The following is a 20308-nucleotide window of genomic DNA, read 5'->3' as shown; positions in this document are numbered from 1 at the left end:
AAGTTACCTAATTCTTAGAGTGTTAATAATCTACAGTTTATACTGGATAAATACCAATATACTCAAATAATATATTACCTACACATTATCATACAAATAAAACATTTTTAAAAAGATAAAAAATAGATGAGACATGAGATATATTTCAAAGCTAGCAGGTTTTTATTTGTCTGACTTTATGTCTTTTCTTCTTTTCTGGAGGTCAGGTTGCCAAACTTTATCGTGATTCCAGCCTAGGAAACGTTGTGAATATTATAGTGACTCGTTTAATTGTCCTCACAGAAGATCAGGTAAGCAAGTTCAGATGTCTAAAATATAAGTAATGCAAATTAAATAATAAAATATGCCTAAATATTGTTTGGAAAAAATGTTTAATGATAACACCACTATTACCAAGAGTCATCTGCATTATTTTAAATTTGAAGAGATTAGGGAAGTATTATGTAAATAATTGAATATCAGTTCAATTGAATATCATGAAAATTACATAAGTGGAAGATTGGACAAGTGTTGTCATAACTTGTTCTTTGTTCTTGAATTTTGAAATTGTAAAAACCTTCCAAATAGCACTTTCCTCTGCATAACAGTACTTGCTGTAACAGAGGAAAAGATAAATATTAGACTAAATCTATAATCCTTCTGGCAAAATCATTTTGAAGTTTGAAATTAAATTAAATCTTTAAGATGCATGCACAAAACATACTATAGGAGAGATTTAACAGTGATAAAAATTGGCAAGAAGAAATTATTCCTAGAAATCACTGCTTCTAAATACAGATCATAGTTAGACTTCAGAAGTCTTAACCGCTGACCCTAGTAACTTGTTTGGAACATTTCTGGTATGCATGTTGTATTGCAGCCAAACTTGGAGATAAATCACCATGCAGACAAGTCCCTTGATAGCTTCTGTAAGTGGCAGAAATCCATTCTGTCTCACCAAAGTGATGGAAACACCATTCCAGAAAATGGAATTGCCCACCATGATAATGCAGTCCTTATTACTAGGTATGATTCATTGATTTTTTTTCTCCTTTCTGTTTCTCACTTATTTGTGTTTTTTAAAAAAGCTAAAGTATAAGTATTTGTAGCAATCACATCAAGATGAAAATATTGCTTATACTGACATAGTAATACAATATTCAGTAACAGAGCATACATTTCCATCAGTAATAGATAAAGTATAAAGCCTACAATATATGAAATGAAATAATAGAATTGTATGTTTAATGCTTTTAAAAGTATTTTAGACTTTTTATTTTAGAACAAACCGAGAGCAGGACCTTAAGAAGTTCCTGTGCATGGAATTCTGAAAGTTGTGCATTCTTCTATCTTTTTTGTAATTATGATGTTTGGAATCACCTTATAGATAAATCTATCAAACAAGGTTTAGATCATGGGGTATATCAATGGAAGAAAGCTTTTGCTTTGTACACATGGCTTATGGCTGATTGCTGAGAGAAATAAGACATTGGTCTTCTTTAGTTCTCAAACTTCAAGATACTTTTTTAATTTACTGATCATGTTTTTATTACAAAGCTCAGGCACACATAAATAACATTTATACTATGTTGACCTCATAGTTATTTTGTGGGTAGGTTAAAAGAAAATTACCTGCCTGAAATAGTTCAGTCAGCTTCTGAGATTCATATCTGGCTTTTGTTGCATTACCTCACATCTATTAATATAATCCAGTCTGGTTGAAAATATACAGGTGACCAACAGATGCCAGCAAAATGTTAGAATTTTTTGTTGCTCTTTGCTGCCACCAGTAGCAAAATTTCTGATATTTGCAGTTCTAGTTGTCCTAGCACGTATATTCTATGTAACTTGTAATTATTGCGTTGTATAAAGTCAACCAAGCTGTTATCATTTTCTTGTTATAAATAAATTATGTATATGATATTCTTAGAACAACTTTCCAGGAAGTTGTTGTTCGGAGAGTCTTAAATGTTTTTAAACTACCACCATCTCAGAGCCTGCAAATGAATGGAAGTTTTTAGAATATTATAGATGTTTTGTCTATTAAATGTTATATACACACTTATATATCCATTTCTTTTTCATGGCATCACTGAGTTGGCAGTTTTACTGCCAAAAGGAAGAGCCTATTTTCCAGTAAAATTCTTGCCTTGAGTCTCAGGTTTTGTCTTAACTCCTATGGTCATGGTTTGCCAGGACATATATAGCAATTATTATCAGTACTTACATGAATTTTTAGAACTGAATTTACTTTTCTCTGTACTTTCTACTAGTTTACTAACATGCACTTTGTGTCATAATTATTCAGAAAGATATTTAAATGCAGAATGGCAATATTACTGTACACTGGCATGATCTACCTAGGTGTTCTCTTAAACTACCATTATATTTTTAGTTGTATAACATTTCTTCCGCAGGTCCCTCCACTCTCTTCCAGGATATGATTTTTCTTCTAAGACAAGACAAATGACATGTACATGGCTCATGGAAAGGGCTAGCAAGTTCTTTTATTTTATTGTGGAGGAGAAAGGCATATTTATTCAAGATCAGTGATATCTAAGTGGGTGGGCTACTTAATTTAAGAATTACTATTCCAGAACTTACAGCTAATAAGAACTGGCTCACCTTCCATGGTATTTAGTCTTTTATGTCACAAAAGCCTTTATTCAAGAATAATACTATACTCTGAAGGCATTGTTTAGTTTCATTTCTATAAAATAGTTTCATTTTGTCAGCTAATAGATAATTTTAATCTAATATTTAGACCTAATATAACAGGTCTAATGTTTGTTTTCAAGTATTCTTTTTTATCTTACTTTTAGGGTCTCTGCTTTCATGTGTAACATTTATAATAAAGTTCTTCTTAGTATTTTGTACTGTCCATATTATGATATGAGAGCAATCCATACGCTTATGATTGAAGAAAATATATTTAGATTCATCATTGGTGTAAATATTCAATGTGTGGAATATGATAGCTTCCTCAAGGATAATTACTGTACCTCCAAGGAGTGTCTTGTTTTCAGGTAGCCCAATATCATAGCTTCTATAATTGGAAAACTAACTTTGGAGGCTGGTAATTAAAAGGGGAAATATTGGCATCAATTTTTCTTAAATCATGTCTTCCATTACGGAAAAAAGAGAACAACAATATTTTCTGATGCTTCTTAGAATAATTAACAAACTTAATAATTCTAGGCATATTTTCTGAGATTAAATTCTATTAAAATCAATGAGACTAATTTCTAAATACAGATATTTAGAATATAAAAATGCTTTTGTGAATCATTTAAAAATGCAGTGCTGGTGTTAGGTTAACCGGGGTCCCCAATCTCTGGGCCACGATGCACTACTGGGCCGTGAGTCATTTGCAACCAGGCCATGGAAACAATGGGTGAGCATGTGCACACCCTCATCCCTACTTGTGTGAACAATGGGCCAGCGTGTGCACAAGCACTTCATTTGTGTGAGTGACAGGAGTGCATGCACGCTGCTCATGCAAATGGAGCTGCAGATGCATGCTTGCCAGAAGCTCGCACAGAACCATCCCCTCTTCCTCCCCTCCACTGGTCCACAAAATCGGGAAGGTTGGGAACTTTGAGGTAAATTGGGAGAAGGAATTTTGTAATAGATTGTTTAGATTTTGCTATGCTTGTTGAAGCTAAGATGGATTTATGGTTGTTGTTGTTCAGTTGCTAAATGGGCCCCATGGACCAAGGCATGCCAGACTCTCCTGTCTTTTCAGAGTTTGCCCAATTTCAGATTCATTGCATTGAGAATTTATAGTACTTCATATATTTAATTTTGAGGTTTCTTATACTTAAGAAATATTGAAAGCATACCTGGATGATAGAATTATTTATGAACATACAAATTAGAGCATTAAGAATGATATTGTTTTAAATAGGAATTTTTCAATACGTATTTAAAGTATGAGAAATACTATGTTGAAGATGAGATTTACTAACTAAAGCAGTGATAAAATTAATTGCAACTTTTCTGTTTTATTAAATTATTTTAAAGAATTATTACTGTAATTTTTACTATGGTACTCCTCATTCACCAATTTATTCAAATACGTATTTGTTTATATGACCAATATTATATGTTTATTTGTTATATTTATATTGCATCTTTTATTCAGGAGTTCAGTGTGGCATACATAGCACTACCTCCTCACATTTTCCCAATAACAATGCTGCAAGCTCATTTGGGCAAAGACAGAATCTGATTCAGATATATTCAGTAAACTTCTGCTGGAAATGCTACAACAAAAAAGGAACAATTTATTGGATGGTGATGATGCAAAAAGACTCAAATTTATTTGAACAAAATAGATAAAAATATTCAGACAGTTCTAAAAATAAACATTGATCTATAACCACTTTACAAAATATGATTCCAGATAATATAAATAAAAAGCACCAGAATTCATTATGTATATGCTAAGAATCAATCGGGCACAACATTGAAAATCAGAAAACTTACTGTCAATAAAAATAATGAAATTAAAAAATAGGTGTCAATGGAAAAATTGACCATATAGATTCACAGCAGAAGTCTAACCAAGTTTTAAAAAAATAGTTTCCTTATATACAACACATTACACAGCAAAGCAGATTCAGACACTTGAAATATGATATTTGAAGAAAAACAGAGCTTAAAAAATAATAGTAAAAATAATCTAAACACAACTTATTAACATTATCCAAAACATAATATAAAAATATTCAAATAGCAATTAGTGGCTGTGAAAAATAGGAGGAGAGGGGGGCTGCTAGAATGCCTTTTTAAATATATATATTAATCTGTTTTGCTTTCTTTAATTTTGAAACATCTTTTTATATAACCATCATTTGTGTGTGTATCTCATTTTCCTTTCTCTTTGTTTTTGCTTTTTTTGTTTGTATGTTCAGTAGACTTTAGATAATATTTTTATAGTGAAAATATATTTCAGAAATGATTAACTTACATTTATTTAAAAATTCCTGATTAAATGGAGATGTAGTAAAATTAATACTTCAGTTAAATAGTTCGACAGTCCAACAGTTGATTCCATTTGGGAAAAAATATTATATACATTTTGTCTGTAGTTACTGTTTCCATTCATTGCAAAGTTTACTATACAACTTTATATATATCTATGTATGTGACTATACACCTAGTATGATTGTGTTTCTTTTTTAGATTTTCGCTTTCTTTTATAGTTTTGTGTAGTCTTTTTCTATTATTTAAAAAATATTTAATAAAAGAAAAGGAGTTTTTCTAAAAAAAGAGAAAATTTCTGGGGGTAAAGATGGATTGAATTTTGGTCTTCCCATTACCAGTCTAGTATTGCAATCATTATAAAATACTGGCTTTTAATATGGTAACATTGGCATATTTTGCAAGATATAATGGGTTGTGAGAATGACCTCGGGAAACAGGACAAAGAGGCACAGCCTAGACAATAGTTTGATAAACAAAATCTGAGTCTAATGGAAGGATCGGGATGAAGAAAGTCTGGAGAATAAAAGTAAGGATGGGGAAAGATACTTTCAGACTTGCAAGTTATGATAATCTTACAACTAAGATAGTGTTAGTATTTTTGATTTGTACTTCTTGTCTGGGGTCAGCCTTGAAGGGCTGTCACAAGACTGGGGTGCATAGTTTATAAATTATCCAGTGTAATTAAACAAAAGGAAAAATTAAATTGAGTCATAGACCCAAACTTCCAATTGTTGCTTACTGCAAAATATCTCATATATATGCTACATAAGAGAGGTATTTGGTCTAGTGCAGGGGTTCTTTGCTGGCTGAGAAATTCTGGGAGTTGAAGTCCACAAGTCTTAAAGTTGCCAAGGTTGAGAACCCCTGGTCTAGTGGTTAAGACACCAGGCTACAAAACAGGATACTATGAATTCTAGTCCTGCCTTAGGCATGAAAGCCAGCTGGGTAACTTTGGGCCAGTCACTCCCTCTTTCTCAGCCCATAATATCAAGCTTGGGCAACAAGCTAGTGTGTCAATTCATATCAAAACGCAGGTCCTGCACCTGCAGGAAATACTAGGAAGAGAAAAAAAAAGTGAACTTCTTTTCTTTTTAATATAAGCACAACATACAAACACAAACACACACACATGAACACACTATTTTTTAAAAAGTTGTCACTTTGCTAATTTAAGAACTGAATATTCAAACTAGGCCATTGGTTCAAAATTTAACATTATATGAATTACATTGCACAAACTTTGAACTGACATGCTTTCCCACTCAGCTGGCAGAGTTGCAAAGTAGAGATAAGAAACATGTGGTTCCTATTTTACAAAAACTATAGTTTATCATTATATTTAAAAAATAATGGTTGGAGTAAACTTTGTTTTAATAAATAAGAGTATATATTGCAATTTGATTCTGTTTTTTCAACAAATCATAATCTAAATTAATTAGAGGCATACAAATAAATTGAAAATAATGTTATTTAGGAAACAAATACTTCCTATCTCCTTTCTGCCAGACTTTAAGGGAAGGGAAACTGAAGAGTCTTGTTTTGTTATTTAGGAGATAAACAGGCATATTCTATGTTTATGTTCAAACATATGGACTCTGTAACTATACATTTAACTTTTTTCTTGTGAAATGCATTATTCACTTTATTTATGTTCAGGAATTCAAGGTGGTAGAATATATTCACATTCAATATAACATATTTTGATGGCATTACAACATTTTCCATGCTTTATTTAGTAAAACATAGGTACTTTCTTTCTCTGTCTTCAGCAGAAAGCAAGACCAAAAAACAGGGCTTTTTCTCTTGGTGTTTTTCTTGGACTTGGAAGTATATAGCAAGTGAAACCTTAAAGCTATCGTACACTTTACTGCCTGCAGTTTTTCTGCCATAATATAAAGAGAGGCAAAATTTCTACTATTATTGCCAATGATAGTGACAATTCAGATGATCTGCTCCTTCCAATCCACAATTTTCCAAAAATTTCTGCCGAGGACCATATTAAATGAACTAAATGTTCATTTAATATGCTCCTCAGCAGTCATTCTTGAAAAGTTGTGGATTGGAAGGAATCAGATAAGCTGAATTGTCACTATCATTGGGATAATAGTGATTAACAAGTATACAGTAAATACAAAAAAACAAGGATAGTGGGCTATCAGATTAATAACAATATAATCAAGAAATGAGCTCATCCTCACCAATCATGGCCCTAGGTTCAACAACAGAACCAGGCCTTTAAGTATCTGTTTAAGGCCAGCAGATTGGGGCAAGACTGGTCTTCAGGGAAGAATGTTCCTGAGGGTGAGTACCACAGCACAAAATGTTCTGTTCCTTCATTACAGAGTGCCTCACCAAATGGCACTCCGTAATGAATGGGATTCAGAGCACGCCTCTCATGCTAGATCTAGCAGAATGGGTAGATACAACTGGGGAAAGATAATCCCGTATGATTTTATGAATAAGAATTTTGTGTTAGAGAAGAAGAATAAGTATCTTGCATTTAATGACACTCATGAATGAGCTACTCACAAAACTAATATGTTTCACTATACTATACAATTTAATGTGATCTATAATTTTTATGCATCTAAAAGTTATTGAAGAATTCTTCAGCAAAACTGATCAAATATTTTATGAAACAGGTAGAGTACAGTGGTATCTTGGTACTCATCATTAATTGGTACTAGGAGGTGTACCAAAAACAATGAGTACCAAACAAATTTTTCCATAAGGAATAATGTAGTGAGTCACAACGCAGCTGACACCAACAACTTTAGCTTGTGCATTGAGAACCAAACAAATGATGAGTACAAGGGCAAAATTTTTGGATCAAAATGCATTGAGTACCAAATTAGATGGGTTTCAAAGCAGTTGAACCACTGTATATAACAAATGTAAAATACAATGCTTTTTAAAGGATTTTTCTCCAGTGCTGCTCTGATCTCACACAGAAAGGAAAAACAAACATTTCTATGTCCACCCATCTCCACTCCCCAGAATAGTTCTATCTCAATTTAACAACCATCCATTACATCTCATGAACTACATCCTGTAATTCATGGGCTGTTAAGATTTTAAAGCTTTCTAGTACTGCTATAAATCTCCATGTATTCTGCATCAAAGACAAGACTTAGCACTAAGGAATCATAATAAATGAAACTTGTTTAAAACTCCAGCAGCTTTAGTACTTATAATTAAGATTCTGTGTTTTGATTGGATGAATGGGTATGATTTTGGCACTGAGAAGCATGTAGGAAAACAAATTAAGTAAACATAGACATATCATGGCTCTTTTTAAAACATAGAAATAACATTTTAATTTTTAACATTTGAAATCATTTCTTTAAAATAGACCTCAGTTTTAGAGTAAATTAACTAATCAATAAAAGTACATTTTTGTCCTAACTAAATCCAAGTTGTTCCAATGGTTCGTTGAAGGATAGGATGTACTCATTCTACAAACCTGACATTGTAGCAATTCACAATAACATCAAAATAATGACATGCATGCTAGGATATCATCACATAAATGCTCCTGTTACGAACTTGATTACTGTTTGTGTGAGAAAGAGAGAGTCAATTGGCATTTTAAGCAATTTTTTATTTTTACTATATCCATTCCACCATATCCATAGCTATATACCTGTCATACAGCTTCCAGTGAATTATTCCTGAAGAACATGCTTATAGGAGTAGTAAGAACTCAAAACTAAATCCTGGTTTCTTCATTTCTCATTGTGAGACTAGAAAAGTAACTAACTACTACCTACCACAAAGTTCTTACAAAGTTTTACAATTACAATTACATTATATAAACAAACCAAAAAGTAAAAAACAATTAAGCATGCTTTTTGCATGCTGCTTTGCCTGAACATATAGATATGCATAGAAGCAGAGTTCAGCATGAACCAAGAGCAATGTAGGAAAATGAAAAATATACTTCTCTACAGAATTATAAATCATCCAGAAAAGTAACATATTTTTTGCATTTGTTATTTGAAAACACAACAGAATAAATAATATCTATAATGTCTATCAATTGCACAGTGCATGTAGTTGTACATCTGTAACCTCTTTCAAAAGAAGTAATGGCAGTCATAATATATATGGACAACAAGATGGCTATCATTCATCTTTAACTCCTATCTTACCCACTTTCATCTAGTGATGGTAGAGATGGAATCTGTTCTTGCTGATTTATTAGTTAACTGACTTGAAGGAATTTTAAATGAAGATAGGAACATTGTGCTTGATAGACTGTAGCCAATTTCCCAGTGACTCCATCCTTCTCCCTCATGCCTTATTCAGTCTAGTAAGATGGCAGTTTTCACCTGGGTCCAGGTGACTATATATTTCTCCTTACATGTCTGGTTTTAGGACTAAAAATGCCTTTGTCAAACTGCCGGATAATGTTTGCCTGAAAAAGTCAGGGGGAATGCATCATGTTGATTTTCCTGGTGCTTTCATTGACTTTCAATTGACCATGCTATCCTGGTGAAGAGATGATCTAAGCTAAGTATGGATGGAATATCTTTGTTGTGGTTCTGCTCATTCATTCCTGGACAAATGTTGACAGGAGGTTTCTGCTCAAGTCTAAGGTGTTTATAATATAGGGTTCTACAAGGATCTTTTATGTCCCATATTTAACATTTACATGAAACTGCTAAGTGAGGTCTTTTGGAAATTTGAAGTGAAGATCAGCAGTGAGCTGACAACAACATTTCAGTCTCTCTATCATTAGTGGAAATACTGAATCAGTACATGGCCATAGTAATGGACTGGATGATGGCCAACAAACTGTCATTTACTCAGAACAAGATATAGATGCTGTTAGTGGATGATTCATCTACCAATGTGGGTAGTACTCAACCTTTTTTTTGTTTTTGGAAATAAATATGGTTCCCTCTAAAGAATAAAGTTTGCAGCTTTGGAACGCTCTAAATTCATCTTTGTCAGTAGAAGCATCAGTGACCTTTGTAATATTAAGCATCTTTTATCAGTTTAGGTCAGTGATGGAGAACCTTTTAGAGACTGAGTGCCCAAACTGCAACCCAAAACCCACTTATGCATCGTCGAGTGCCGGGTGGGTGTGGCCCATTGGCTGGGTGTGGCCCACTGCATGGGCGTGGCCTATTGGGTAGGCGTGGCTGCAGTGGTAACAGCAGACTGGTGGGACTAAAAAGTTCAATCAATCAATTCCAACTTTGCAAGATCTTTCCCCCCCCCAAGAAGTTGAAATTGATTGATTGATTGAACCTTTTTTTTAATCCACACGGCAGCAGAGGCCTAAAGCGAAAAGGTTTTATAAAACCCAGCTGAAGGCCTAGGATTGGGGTAACGGGCGCGTGCCCACAGAGAGGGCTCTGAGTACCGCCTCTGGCACTCGTGCCGTAGGTTCGCCACCACTGGTTTAGGTTGACAAACCTACCAGTTATAGTCTTACCTAGATGAATATAATCTTGTTAAAGTAATACATGCAATGGTTACTTCTTGAGTTATATGTGTGACTGTGCTTGAGAAGGGTTTGGAAAGGAAAAAAACAATAGTATTGATTGGAACATGACATTATGAATTTCTAGTCTTCCTTGGTTCTTGATTTGTTTCTGGTTTCAATTCAAGTTGGCATTTGTCTATAAAGCCTTTTATGGCATGGGACCATACTTCGGTTTTTTTAGAGGGAACTTTTTTGGGGGTGGGTGGGATACCAATTATATTGGTTTTTTGTTTTTGATACTAGGTAAACATGCTTTTATTCTTCTGTGGGTTTAATCGTTTAATATATTGATTTTAAATATATTTATCATTATAAATGTTTTAATTGTATGAGATATGCTTTTGTTTTCTGATTTTAGTATTATGCATTTTAATTACTGAATGTTCAGTTTGTTTAAAAGTGTAATCTGTTTTAGACCATCCTGGCTTAAACTGGGAAAACTTAGCGTTAAAAGTTTGGTTAATTTAAAAAATAAAATAAAATTAAAAGCAAGAAAGAGGATGGTGCAATATTCTAAACCAGTGTTTCTCAACCTCAGCAACTTTAAGATGTTTGAACTTCAACTATCAGAATTCCCCCAGAATGTTGGCTGGAGAATTCTAGGAAGTGAAGCCAACACATTAAAGTTGCTGAGATTGTGAAACATTGCTCTAAAAGTGCTAAATAAAATATCTTCATCTATTTTCAAGCTGGAAATACTGATAATAATGAAATTAAGGTCAGAATCTTTCAAATTGGGGATGTTTTGTGCACTCCTATTTACTACTATTTGATAGGCAGTAGAAACAATTCACAAGCATGTAGCAAACAGCATGAATGTAGCAGGTCAGAATGAGCTGAAGCTGGTTTGGATTCTTAGCTCCCATATAAAAACCTCAATTGCAAAATATTACTCAATATGTTATTTTATTTAATGTGTTGTTCTTTGTCATAGATAGTGTTCAGTTTCATGTAATTTCTATCAATTTTTATAACAATAAAGGGTGAATCTGAAAAAAAAACCAGTATTTTTTTTTTAATATCTGAGATGGAATACTTGTTTCCCAATCATAATTCTTTAATTTATTAAATTTTTCATATTTGAGTTCATTATCTGTTTCACTAAGTATTATATCAAACATTTTTGCATTTGTAAAGTTTTTACCCTGTTAATTTGAACCTTAGTTTGCTAACATTTGAACTACATGACTCAAATATAGTTGATATTAAATATATAGTTAATGTTTATAATATTTGTTCTGTATATGTTATTTATTAAAGTTAAAAATACTTTTGGTTAAAATATTTGTCCACAGCACTCAGAACATAACAGGACAAGCTCCATGTTATATGTATATGATTTGTTTTAAAGTAAAAGGAAGTGAGGGATGAGCTGGTACTGTAGGGAATTCACTGATATTCTGTTACCCATGAATCATACTAATCAGGAGCCAGTCATTAGCAGGAGCCAGTCATTAAGGTATTATTTAATATGGTGCTATTCTAGATAATACTTACATTAAAAAGTAAGCAAAATGTGAAATATTAAGATAAAACATTACCACTCAGTATTCTAAAGTACTTATGAAGGAATAGTTTTAATAGATTTAGAATAGTGAATGTTTTTCCTGTTTAAATACTAATATTTTTCAGACATATGGCTATAACTTCCTAACAAAATGATAAGCTGTTTTTTAAGGCCAGAAATGACAAAGATCCACTTTAACCTCTTTTTCTTCCTAGAAGGTTTCTTTATGGCCTCAGGTCAGATGCTATGAGCATATTGTAGCTTGTAGTTTATACTAGATTGCAGGGCTGACACTCCAGCTGGCTGCACATAATTATAATGATTGCAGTCTGACAATTGCAGTTTCACTACAGTAATGTGATCAATATTTAAAAACAACATTACTAAGAGGCATCTCTTATAAATATATCTATTTTCATTCTTTACAGATATGACATCTGCACATATAAAAACAAGCCTTGTGGAACTCTGGGTAAGGTTCATAGTGTAAGCTAAATGAGTATTTATTTTTTAAATGTTTCTACAGATAAGATGGCTTCCCTATATTTGTCTCTTTTACATAAGGATAGATTTTAAAATATATTTTACTTTCAAAATGGAATTTTTAAATTTTATTATTTATTATTTTCAATAACTGGATTACTTTAAAAGTCTAGAACAGTATTTCTCAACTTCAGCAACTGTAAGATGAGCGGCCGTCTGCTCTCAGAATTCCCCAGCCTGCAGTGGTTGAGAAACACTGGTTTAGAAGTAATCAAAACAACATTAAGGGAAAAGGGAAACTTATACTGCTTTTTTCATTATGAAGATTAGTCTGATACATAATACAAAATGAACCCTTAGGAAATACGGTTAGAAATCAAAATGTACATTGTAAAATTGTTATATTTTAGAAAATATGAACAGCTCATGATTGCTGTAGTATCAAACCTGCTAGCGTTCATAAAGTATTCAGAAAATTTGCATGCATTTTACATTTAAGTCACTTTGCTCAGCTTTTAAATTATAATTTGCCACTCCTAATGACTGAATCATCCTGAAATTTCACTTCTGTTTATATTCTTGTTTCACTCTTAAGTGAAGCTTAAGTATATGTGGGAAGGATAAATATTCTGTTTCTGGACAGATTTTTGTCCTCCCCTCCCCCATTTCCTTACTTGGGAAGACATGTCTGCCTAGCACCTGGGAAAATACATGGGCCAGGTGGTCTCATTTTAAACTGTGCATTCAAACCTAAAATCTTTGTCCAGAAGCTATTTAAATACATACAAAAAACCAATTTCTTCTGGTGTACGGAAAAGAGTTCACAAATTCAATCTCTACAGGATTTCACTATGTTCACAGAGCTGCCTTATTACTATCATTACTATTACTATCCCGAAAGCTGAGTGCAAGAGTTACATTCTGTCCCAGGTGATGATTAGTCCTCCACATTCACAAAATTGTCATCCCTTCTCTTTGTCATTTGGAGCATGGGGCAACTATTTTGCAAATGGCAAGAATTCCCGTACTGAAATTGGGTAGAAAAGAGAAAAGGAGTCTACAAGCTTAAATAAAAAGAATGGGACAGAGTAGCGGCAATTGTTAGACCCTCCTGTAACTCCAAAGTCAGCAGAAAGAAGATAATATTTTGCAGATATATAAAAACATACATGTTCCTTTGATTATCTCTCAAGTTTGGCATTCGAATAATATTTTGTTGATGGCACTTGTCATCGTATTTCATCCTGATATAAGAATTCTATATTAAATCCCACTGTGATGAACCTAGGAATAAATTAAACTATACTTCATTAGAGCAGCCAGGATGAATTCTTCATTTATTTTATCATTTACCATTATTTAAACCAACTATTAGCAGACTTAAAAGAAAACTATAAAATATATACAACATTAAATAAATGAACTGTTTAGCATTACACCTTTATTATTCTGCTTTCTTTGCACTGATAAGAGAGAGGGCAGAGTTTTATGTATGCATATATTGTTAAATCATTATTTGGAATAGCTAACATGAGGTAGTTTGGTATCTTTATAAAGCCACTATATTTTGTATATGAAAGATGAGAGTAGTAGATCTTCTACTATTACTAATATTAACTAGCTTGATATTTCAAGAATTGGATTTCAAGAACCATGCATATGTGTATTTTTTGGCAGTAGCATTTACTATATCAGCTTTATCAGTTTTTCTTCATTTATTGTTCTATTTCATTATAGTAGCTGTTCATGCACTGATTTATAATTATAGCCTTTTCTTGTAAAATATTGTACAGTGTAAACTTATACAGATAAATAGATATGTTTATTACTTTTAAAAGCCAGCAGAAAAATAACTCAAATTTATAGAGAAATCCTATTGAATTTAATAGGATTTAGCTAAGTATATAGAACTATAATACAGGTCACTTTTATTACTGACTAAAAGGTGTTACTTAACAGAACATGTGTGAATGTCTCAGGTCTCCGTGCACAGTTCACTTGTTTTGTATTACATTTGCTTTTCATTTCATAATGCCACATTATTTCTGCTAGTGTAGATTTCTTTATCTATTTTAAGGGTTTCTTATAATTCTTTGCAATCCATTAAGACGTTAAATGTTGCATAATACTGCTGTCTAGCCAACTTGCCTCATTTTGTGTTTGCATCTGATATTTTTGATATAAAGTTCACATTTTCTCATGCTATTGAATTTCATGCTGTTATCTTGATCCAAAATTGTTAAGTGAATTTTGATTTCTCTCATGTTATCTAGTTTTGATGAGCATTCTGTTTATTATTTTATCCAGGTCACATATAAAATCTTGACTTGGACAAAACAATACAAATAAGGAAATAATTAATTGGATATTCCTTTATCAGCAAAGTTTGCTTTCCATTCAATAACAAGTTATGAGAAATTCTATATTACTGAACTTCTGGCTGGATAGCCTTTAGTGCAGGAGTCCCCAACCCCTGGTCTGTGGACCAGTACTGGGCCGTGGCATGCCAGCAGCTGTCCGCACAAACAAGCAAAGCCCCATCCGCGAGATGCAGGCAGCACACAAAACCACGATCCCTCCGATCCATGGAAAACCTCTCTCCATGTAACCGGTCCCTGGTGCCCAAAAGGTTGGGGACCTCTGCTCTACTGTACTGCAACAATAACACCTGTTTTCTGTCCTAAATTTATCCAATGCTTTTTTATTAGATATAATTTCAATCCTAAGCAGGTGAATATAACTGATGAATGTCAGTATTTTGTCTGTCACATCATGAATATATGCTTTTGGAATTCCAACAGCTCTTGAAATGAAATAGGTAGTCTAGTTGTTTTGTTTGTCTTTACAGCAGCGTATGCCTTCCTTTTGAGTTTCTGCTAAATCATTCCTATCCATTTGAGCCTAAGTATCTTCCTGTCCTGTTCCTCACCTGAAAAGAGGACTGATGTTTTTTCTGTAATGTCAGAAACACAAATGTCTCCTCTTGTTTGTGTGCAAATTTTTTCTACTTAATTCTTCTGTGTTTTATTCCTCTTTCTTACAAACTATTAGGGTTTACTGGCTCTCATCTAACAGCAACATATCCCTCCTTCCTGATAATACAAAAGTTCAAAAATATATCTCAAGCCCTTTGTTTTGGAGTCCAGAGGACGCACATGATACCTGTTTTGCAGATCACTAGGTCAGCTTCCTAAGTGTACTTGTATAGAATCATAGGACTGGAAAAGTGCTTGGTAGTCTTCTAATCCAATTCTCTGCCCAAAGCAGGAATCATCACCTCCCATCTTGGACAAATGGTTGTCCAATCTTTTTTTGAAAATCCCCAGGAATGGAGCATCCAAAACTTCAGAAAACAAGCTCTTCTACTGCTTAATAGTTTTCACTATCAGGAAATTCCTCCTTATTTTCAAGTTGGAGCTCCTTCTGACAAGCTTCTACACATTGCTTCTTGTCTTACCAGCAGGTGTTATAGAGAATGAAACAACATCCTCATGCCAGTGGCGACCCTTCAAGTATCGGACGATTGCTATCATGTCTCCCTCAGTCTTCACTTTATAAAGCTAAACATATCTAGTTCCTTTAGCTATTCTTCATAGGATTTAGCTTCCAGACTTCTTACCTTTGTTGCTGTGGTGGAATCTCCAATTAGACTGCGGGAAGAGGTCAAGAGGGGGCCAGGTTTAGAGTCATTGCACTGTGGTAAGTGGTACAGATCAGACCTCCCCAGAATCCTTGAAGCCTTAACTTGCCATTCCCAAAGGAATGGAATTAGTCTGGCAAGATTCTTGTAACCTAGTTGACTAGCAATAAGCTACGGTTGAGATTCTTTATGAGTGGTTCTGTTTGCTTTTGCCTGACAGTTTGCTCTGCTCTACACTCTTTCTACACTCTCAGCATCTTTTTGGTATTGGTATGACCAGAACTGAATGCAGTATTCCAAATACAGCTACAACAGTGCAGTACAGAGTGGTGTTATCAGTTCCCTTGATTTTGATACTATCCCCCTATTGATGCAGCATAGGACTGCATTGAATTTAGAAGATACTGACTCTCGATGCATTGAACTCTACATCTTCCCTGCCTAATTTCTACATATAACTCAGTTGTTCAAACCAAGAATCAAGAAACAATTTTACATAGCTTTTCTGCTCTAATTATATCTGCCAGCTACGATGACATCTCCCACATGCCTTTATAGCAATGTTAAATCAGGAGACTTACAGCACTTCCTCCATACTGTAGCAGCATTTAGTAGAATCCAACCCTTAATGTAGTTTTTAAAAAAGTACATAATGGGGGTTTTAAAAAACCTATTCCATGTATTTTATGACTTCTGGAGTTTCTGTACTATGGAAAACAGTGGCATAAGACTGCATAAATGATGGTCTGGGAATTAGACAGGATCACCAGCTAGAGTTGGAAACGCTTCCATGGCATTGTACAGGAATTACAGACTCCTAATTGCCAAAGATGTCCCTCTGTGATAAAAAAGCTACATATTCCAAGAAAAAAAATCAAGAGTCCCAAGAAAAAAGGTACATAAAGCAAAAAGAGGAAAGAAATAGAATTACAATTACAGTGACAAAGTTCAGAACTTTGTGGAGCAGCCTGAACAGAGAAAAAAAATAGATAGACCTAAAAGGAAACAAAAAACAATAGTCTGGATAAAGTGGTTTAAAACTGGTCATTTGTTGGGTTTGTTGGTTTTTTTTTTAGCATGATTATAGGAATTATTCCAGTCCTCAGCTATAAATGTGAATTGTGTTCATTATATTCTAAAAGTGTTAACAATATTATTTGTACTATAGAAGAAAAAGGCATCAATACATACTTTTGTCACAATGGGTAGAATTTAGAAAATTGAATGCTATCGTTATGTTGTTATCTTTAAAATTACTGGAAGGAAAACATGATTGTAACCTTTTTCTATCAGAAATTACAGTTGGTTAAAATAATCTCCATCTACTTTAGCAAAGCTTGTTTTGATTACTTTTATTTTGCCTAGTCTGGAGCCAGTGACAGTTATGTAATCTAAACATATACTTGAAGATAAAACATCAGATTATCTTTATCTCTTGTCCATATCTAATTGCTGGGAAGCTAATAGAAATCATCTATACATATAAAATTCTTAAAAACACACAGAATTAGGTCAGCTACAGATAATAATGCTATACATACATCCAGTTAACAGCTTTTTGCATACTGTAATTATAACCAAGGGAACTAAGGGGTAAGAAATGACTAACAGAGAGGATATATGCATCGTTGAGATAAAAATATTTTTAACTTGTTTTATATCAGTTATTCTCAGACTAGGTATTTCCTGGTATTTTATATAACATAGCTTCCATAACTGATCATGCTAGTTGAAGCAGATAGGAGAGATAGTGCAGAACATCTGGAGAGACCAGTTGGAATCCTGAATTATAATAATCTGCCTTGAAGGCAGAAAAGGTATAAAGCTAGGGTGAAACCATGAAATACTTGCAATTTATTCCTATAGAAAACAGGAATCTAATATTATTTTTATTTCTTTTTTTCTTTACAAACATATTGCTTTGAGTTCTAAAAGTATTCTTTTTATAGTATCCTGTAACAATATTTTTGCAGCACACATATAATCCTTAGGGATGTACATTAATGTTTTTTCCAGATAAGCATACAGTACTCTGAGAAATATATCACTAAGACTGTAGCAGATCCATTATCAGTAGCGATAATGGATTAGTCCTGCATTAAAGTATATCATGTACAATACTCCATATGTAAATGTCTGAAGCTTTTAATTCATTTTAGATTTTTTTAAGGTACATGTTTCATGCTGTAATAAAAGAAAAACATAGTGAATACAAATTAATGTTTCTTTCTCTGCAGTTGATGTACTGAGGGTTATTTTTCTCTCATAAAATTTCTCTAGAATATACTACTTGGGGATTTGGGGGTAGCTAAAATGTTACTTGTATGTTTTATGAACCCACTAAACTTAAAACCATTCTGTTTGGAAAAGTAACATGGACACATTTTGCTTTCTGCAACCTCAAAAATGTTAAAATAGAAATGCTTGCTTGAATTCCCTCTCCTGGCTCAAGTTACTAGGTGGTCCCAAGTTACCAGAAGCAAAATTTATAAATCTAACCCCTAGTCTAGACATTTTCCAGCAATGACTGCAGTTCAAAAAATATTAATGTCTAGCCGGCAAAGTGAAGTTCCCCCCAGTGATTTTGCAAGGGCTACAAAGTTAACCTTTTGCCAACTGCTGCTTTTAGGCATGGAGGTTATTAAAAAGAATCCAGGCATTTATAACTAAAGCTTTTAAGACTGAAACACGTTGGCATGACCCTTTGTGTCTCCTTTTGTTTGTTCAGGCTTGGCCTCTGTTGCTGGAATGTGTGAGCCTGAAAGGAGCTGTAGTATTAATGAAGACATTGGCCTTGGCTCTGCTTTTACCATAGCCCATGAGATTGGTCACAAGTGCGTATATTTTTAAACTTTTAATAAGTTTAGTTTAATTATCTTAATTTGCCCTCTTATCTTGGCTGCCTTTTCTGTAATCTATTTATTTGTTTTGTTGTTGTTTGATTTCATCAACCATATGAACTTGAAAGAGTTATTACTGCAGCACATATATATCATTAATGTGAAATTGCTTCTAGTTGTATCACTTTAGCATAAAACCTGTTACAGTGTATTGCTAAAATACCACAAAATAAATCATAAGCATGGAGAAATACTATGCAACAATTGTACAACTATGCTGTAACAACAGTACAGTTCAGAATATATATTTTGAGACCGAACTCAAAAATTGTTGCTTACCTTTTCATTTCAGAATCAGATTATATAGTACTACTGATAACAATGTTTCAATTGGAAACACATTGAAAGCTGCTTTAACCATGTTTAATTTACATGATTTAATCATATTATTTTTAATTGATTATTTTCACTGTTGGTGTTCACTGTTGCAATATCAGGATCTCCTAAAATGAATGAAACTATAGTTAATGATAAATAGACCACTTATAATAAAATTTAATCTAAATATCATAGAAATTTTTGAATGTTGATGCCCTCTATTTATTGTAGACATGCACAGTGAAAATGAACAGAGCTTAGACGAAGTTTTGATAGTACTCACCTTTGATCTGCATAAACCTGATTAGATGTTTTAATTCACTTGAAACTTCCTGCTAGCATTGTCATATTACCAATGAGCTAATGTGTAGGGGATGTCGAAATGTGTCCTGTAACAGAGTGACCTTAACCATGTGATACACTTATCTAATCCAAGATGGAACCCATGTGCAAATAATGCAACTGCAAAGTGACAATCATTTTGTCATTATCTTCGTCATCATGTTTGTACCAGATGCTTAATCTGAGAGGGATGATCCATAGTTTGAGAATTCCTGTTGGAAGTTCATTTTAATTCAGTGCAGAAATGGGGATGGGGCCAGATTTATTCAGTTGCTAGTATTTCATGCTGACATATTGCTAACACTTAGAATTCAGGAACAAAGAAGCAATGGCTTTTAAGAAATATGTACAGTATGTTGCCATACATAAAACATACATCTTGTTAACTACACAGGAAATAAAATAAAGAGTATTCTTGCAGTTTTTAAATCAGCAATGATAGTTTAATTTTAAGTAATGTTTGAGGAAGAAAAGTCAACTGAAGCCAAATTTTGTGGCATTAATTTTTTACATTTTAGAAGTCATCTTGGCATAATGAACTGTTTCTTCAAATAGAAACAAGTCACCATTCTTAGCAGCTTACTATTCTATTGTTACATTTGATACTAAGGGCAAAACAACAGTTACATTCCAATACATATTTAGAGAGCAATAAG

At 33.3% G+C, this 20308-nt stretch overlaps 1 protein-coding gene across 4 annotated transcripts in view; it reads left to right on the top strand.

The window, feature by feature from the left end:
• ADAMTS6 (ADAM metallopeptidase with thrombospondin type 1 motif 6) overlaps nt 1-20308 on the top strand; it is a 128272-nt gene that overhangs the window by 51131 nt on the left and 56833 nt on the right. For all 4 annotated transcript variants that reach the window (XM_039364932.1, XM_039364922.1, XM_039364907.1 and 1 more), the window contains 4 exons: nt 207-290; nt 860-1005; nt 12398-12441; nt 18821-18926. In XM_039364932.1, the coding sequence (XP_039220866.1) occupies nt 207-290; nt 860-1005; nt 12398-12441; nt 18821-18926 (380 nt within the window). The remainder of the gene's footprint in view (nt 1-206; nt 291-859; nt 1006-12397; nt 12442-18820; nt 18927-20308) is intronic.

Source organism: Crotalus tigris, unplaced genomic scaffold (genome assembly GCF_016545835.1).
Source record: "Crotalus tigris isolate CLP2741 ecotype Arizona unplaced genomic scaffold, ASM1654583v1 scf7180000017592.2434428, whole genome shotgun sequence".
NCBI classification, from domain to species: Eukaryota; Metazoa; Chordata; class Lepidosauria; order Squamata; family Viperidae; genus Crotalus; species Crotalus tigris.
The sequence above is the reverse complement of the archived record's forward strand: the minus strand, read 5'-3'. Positions and strand labels throughout refer to the sequence as shown.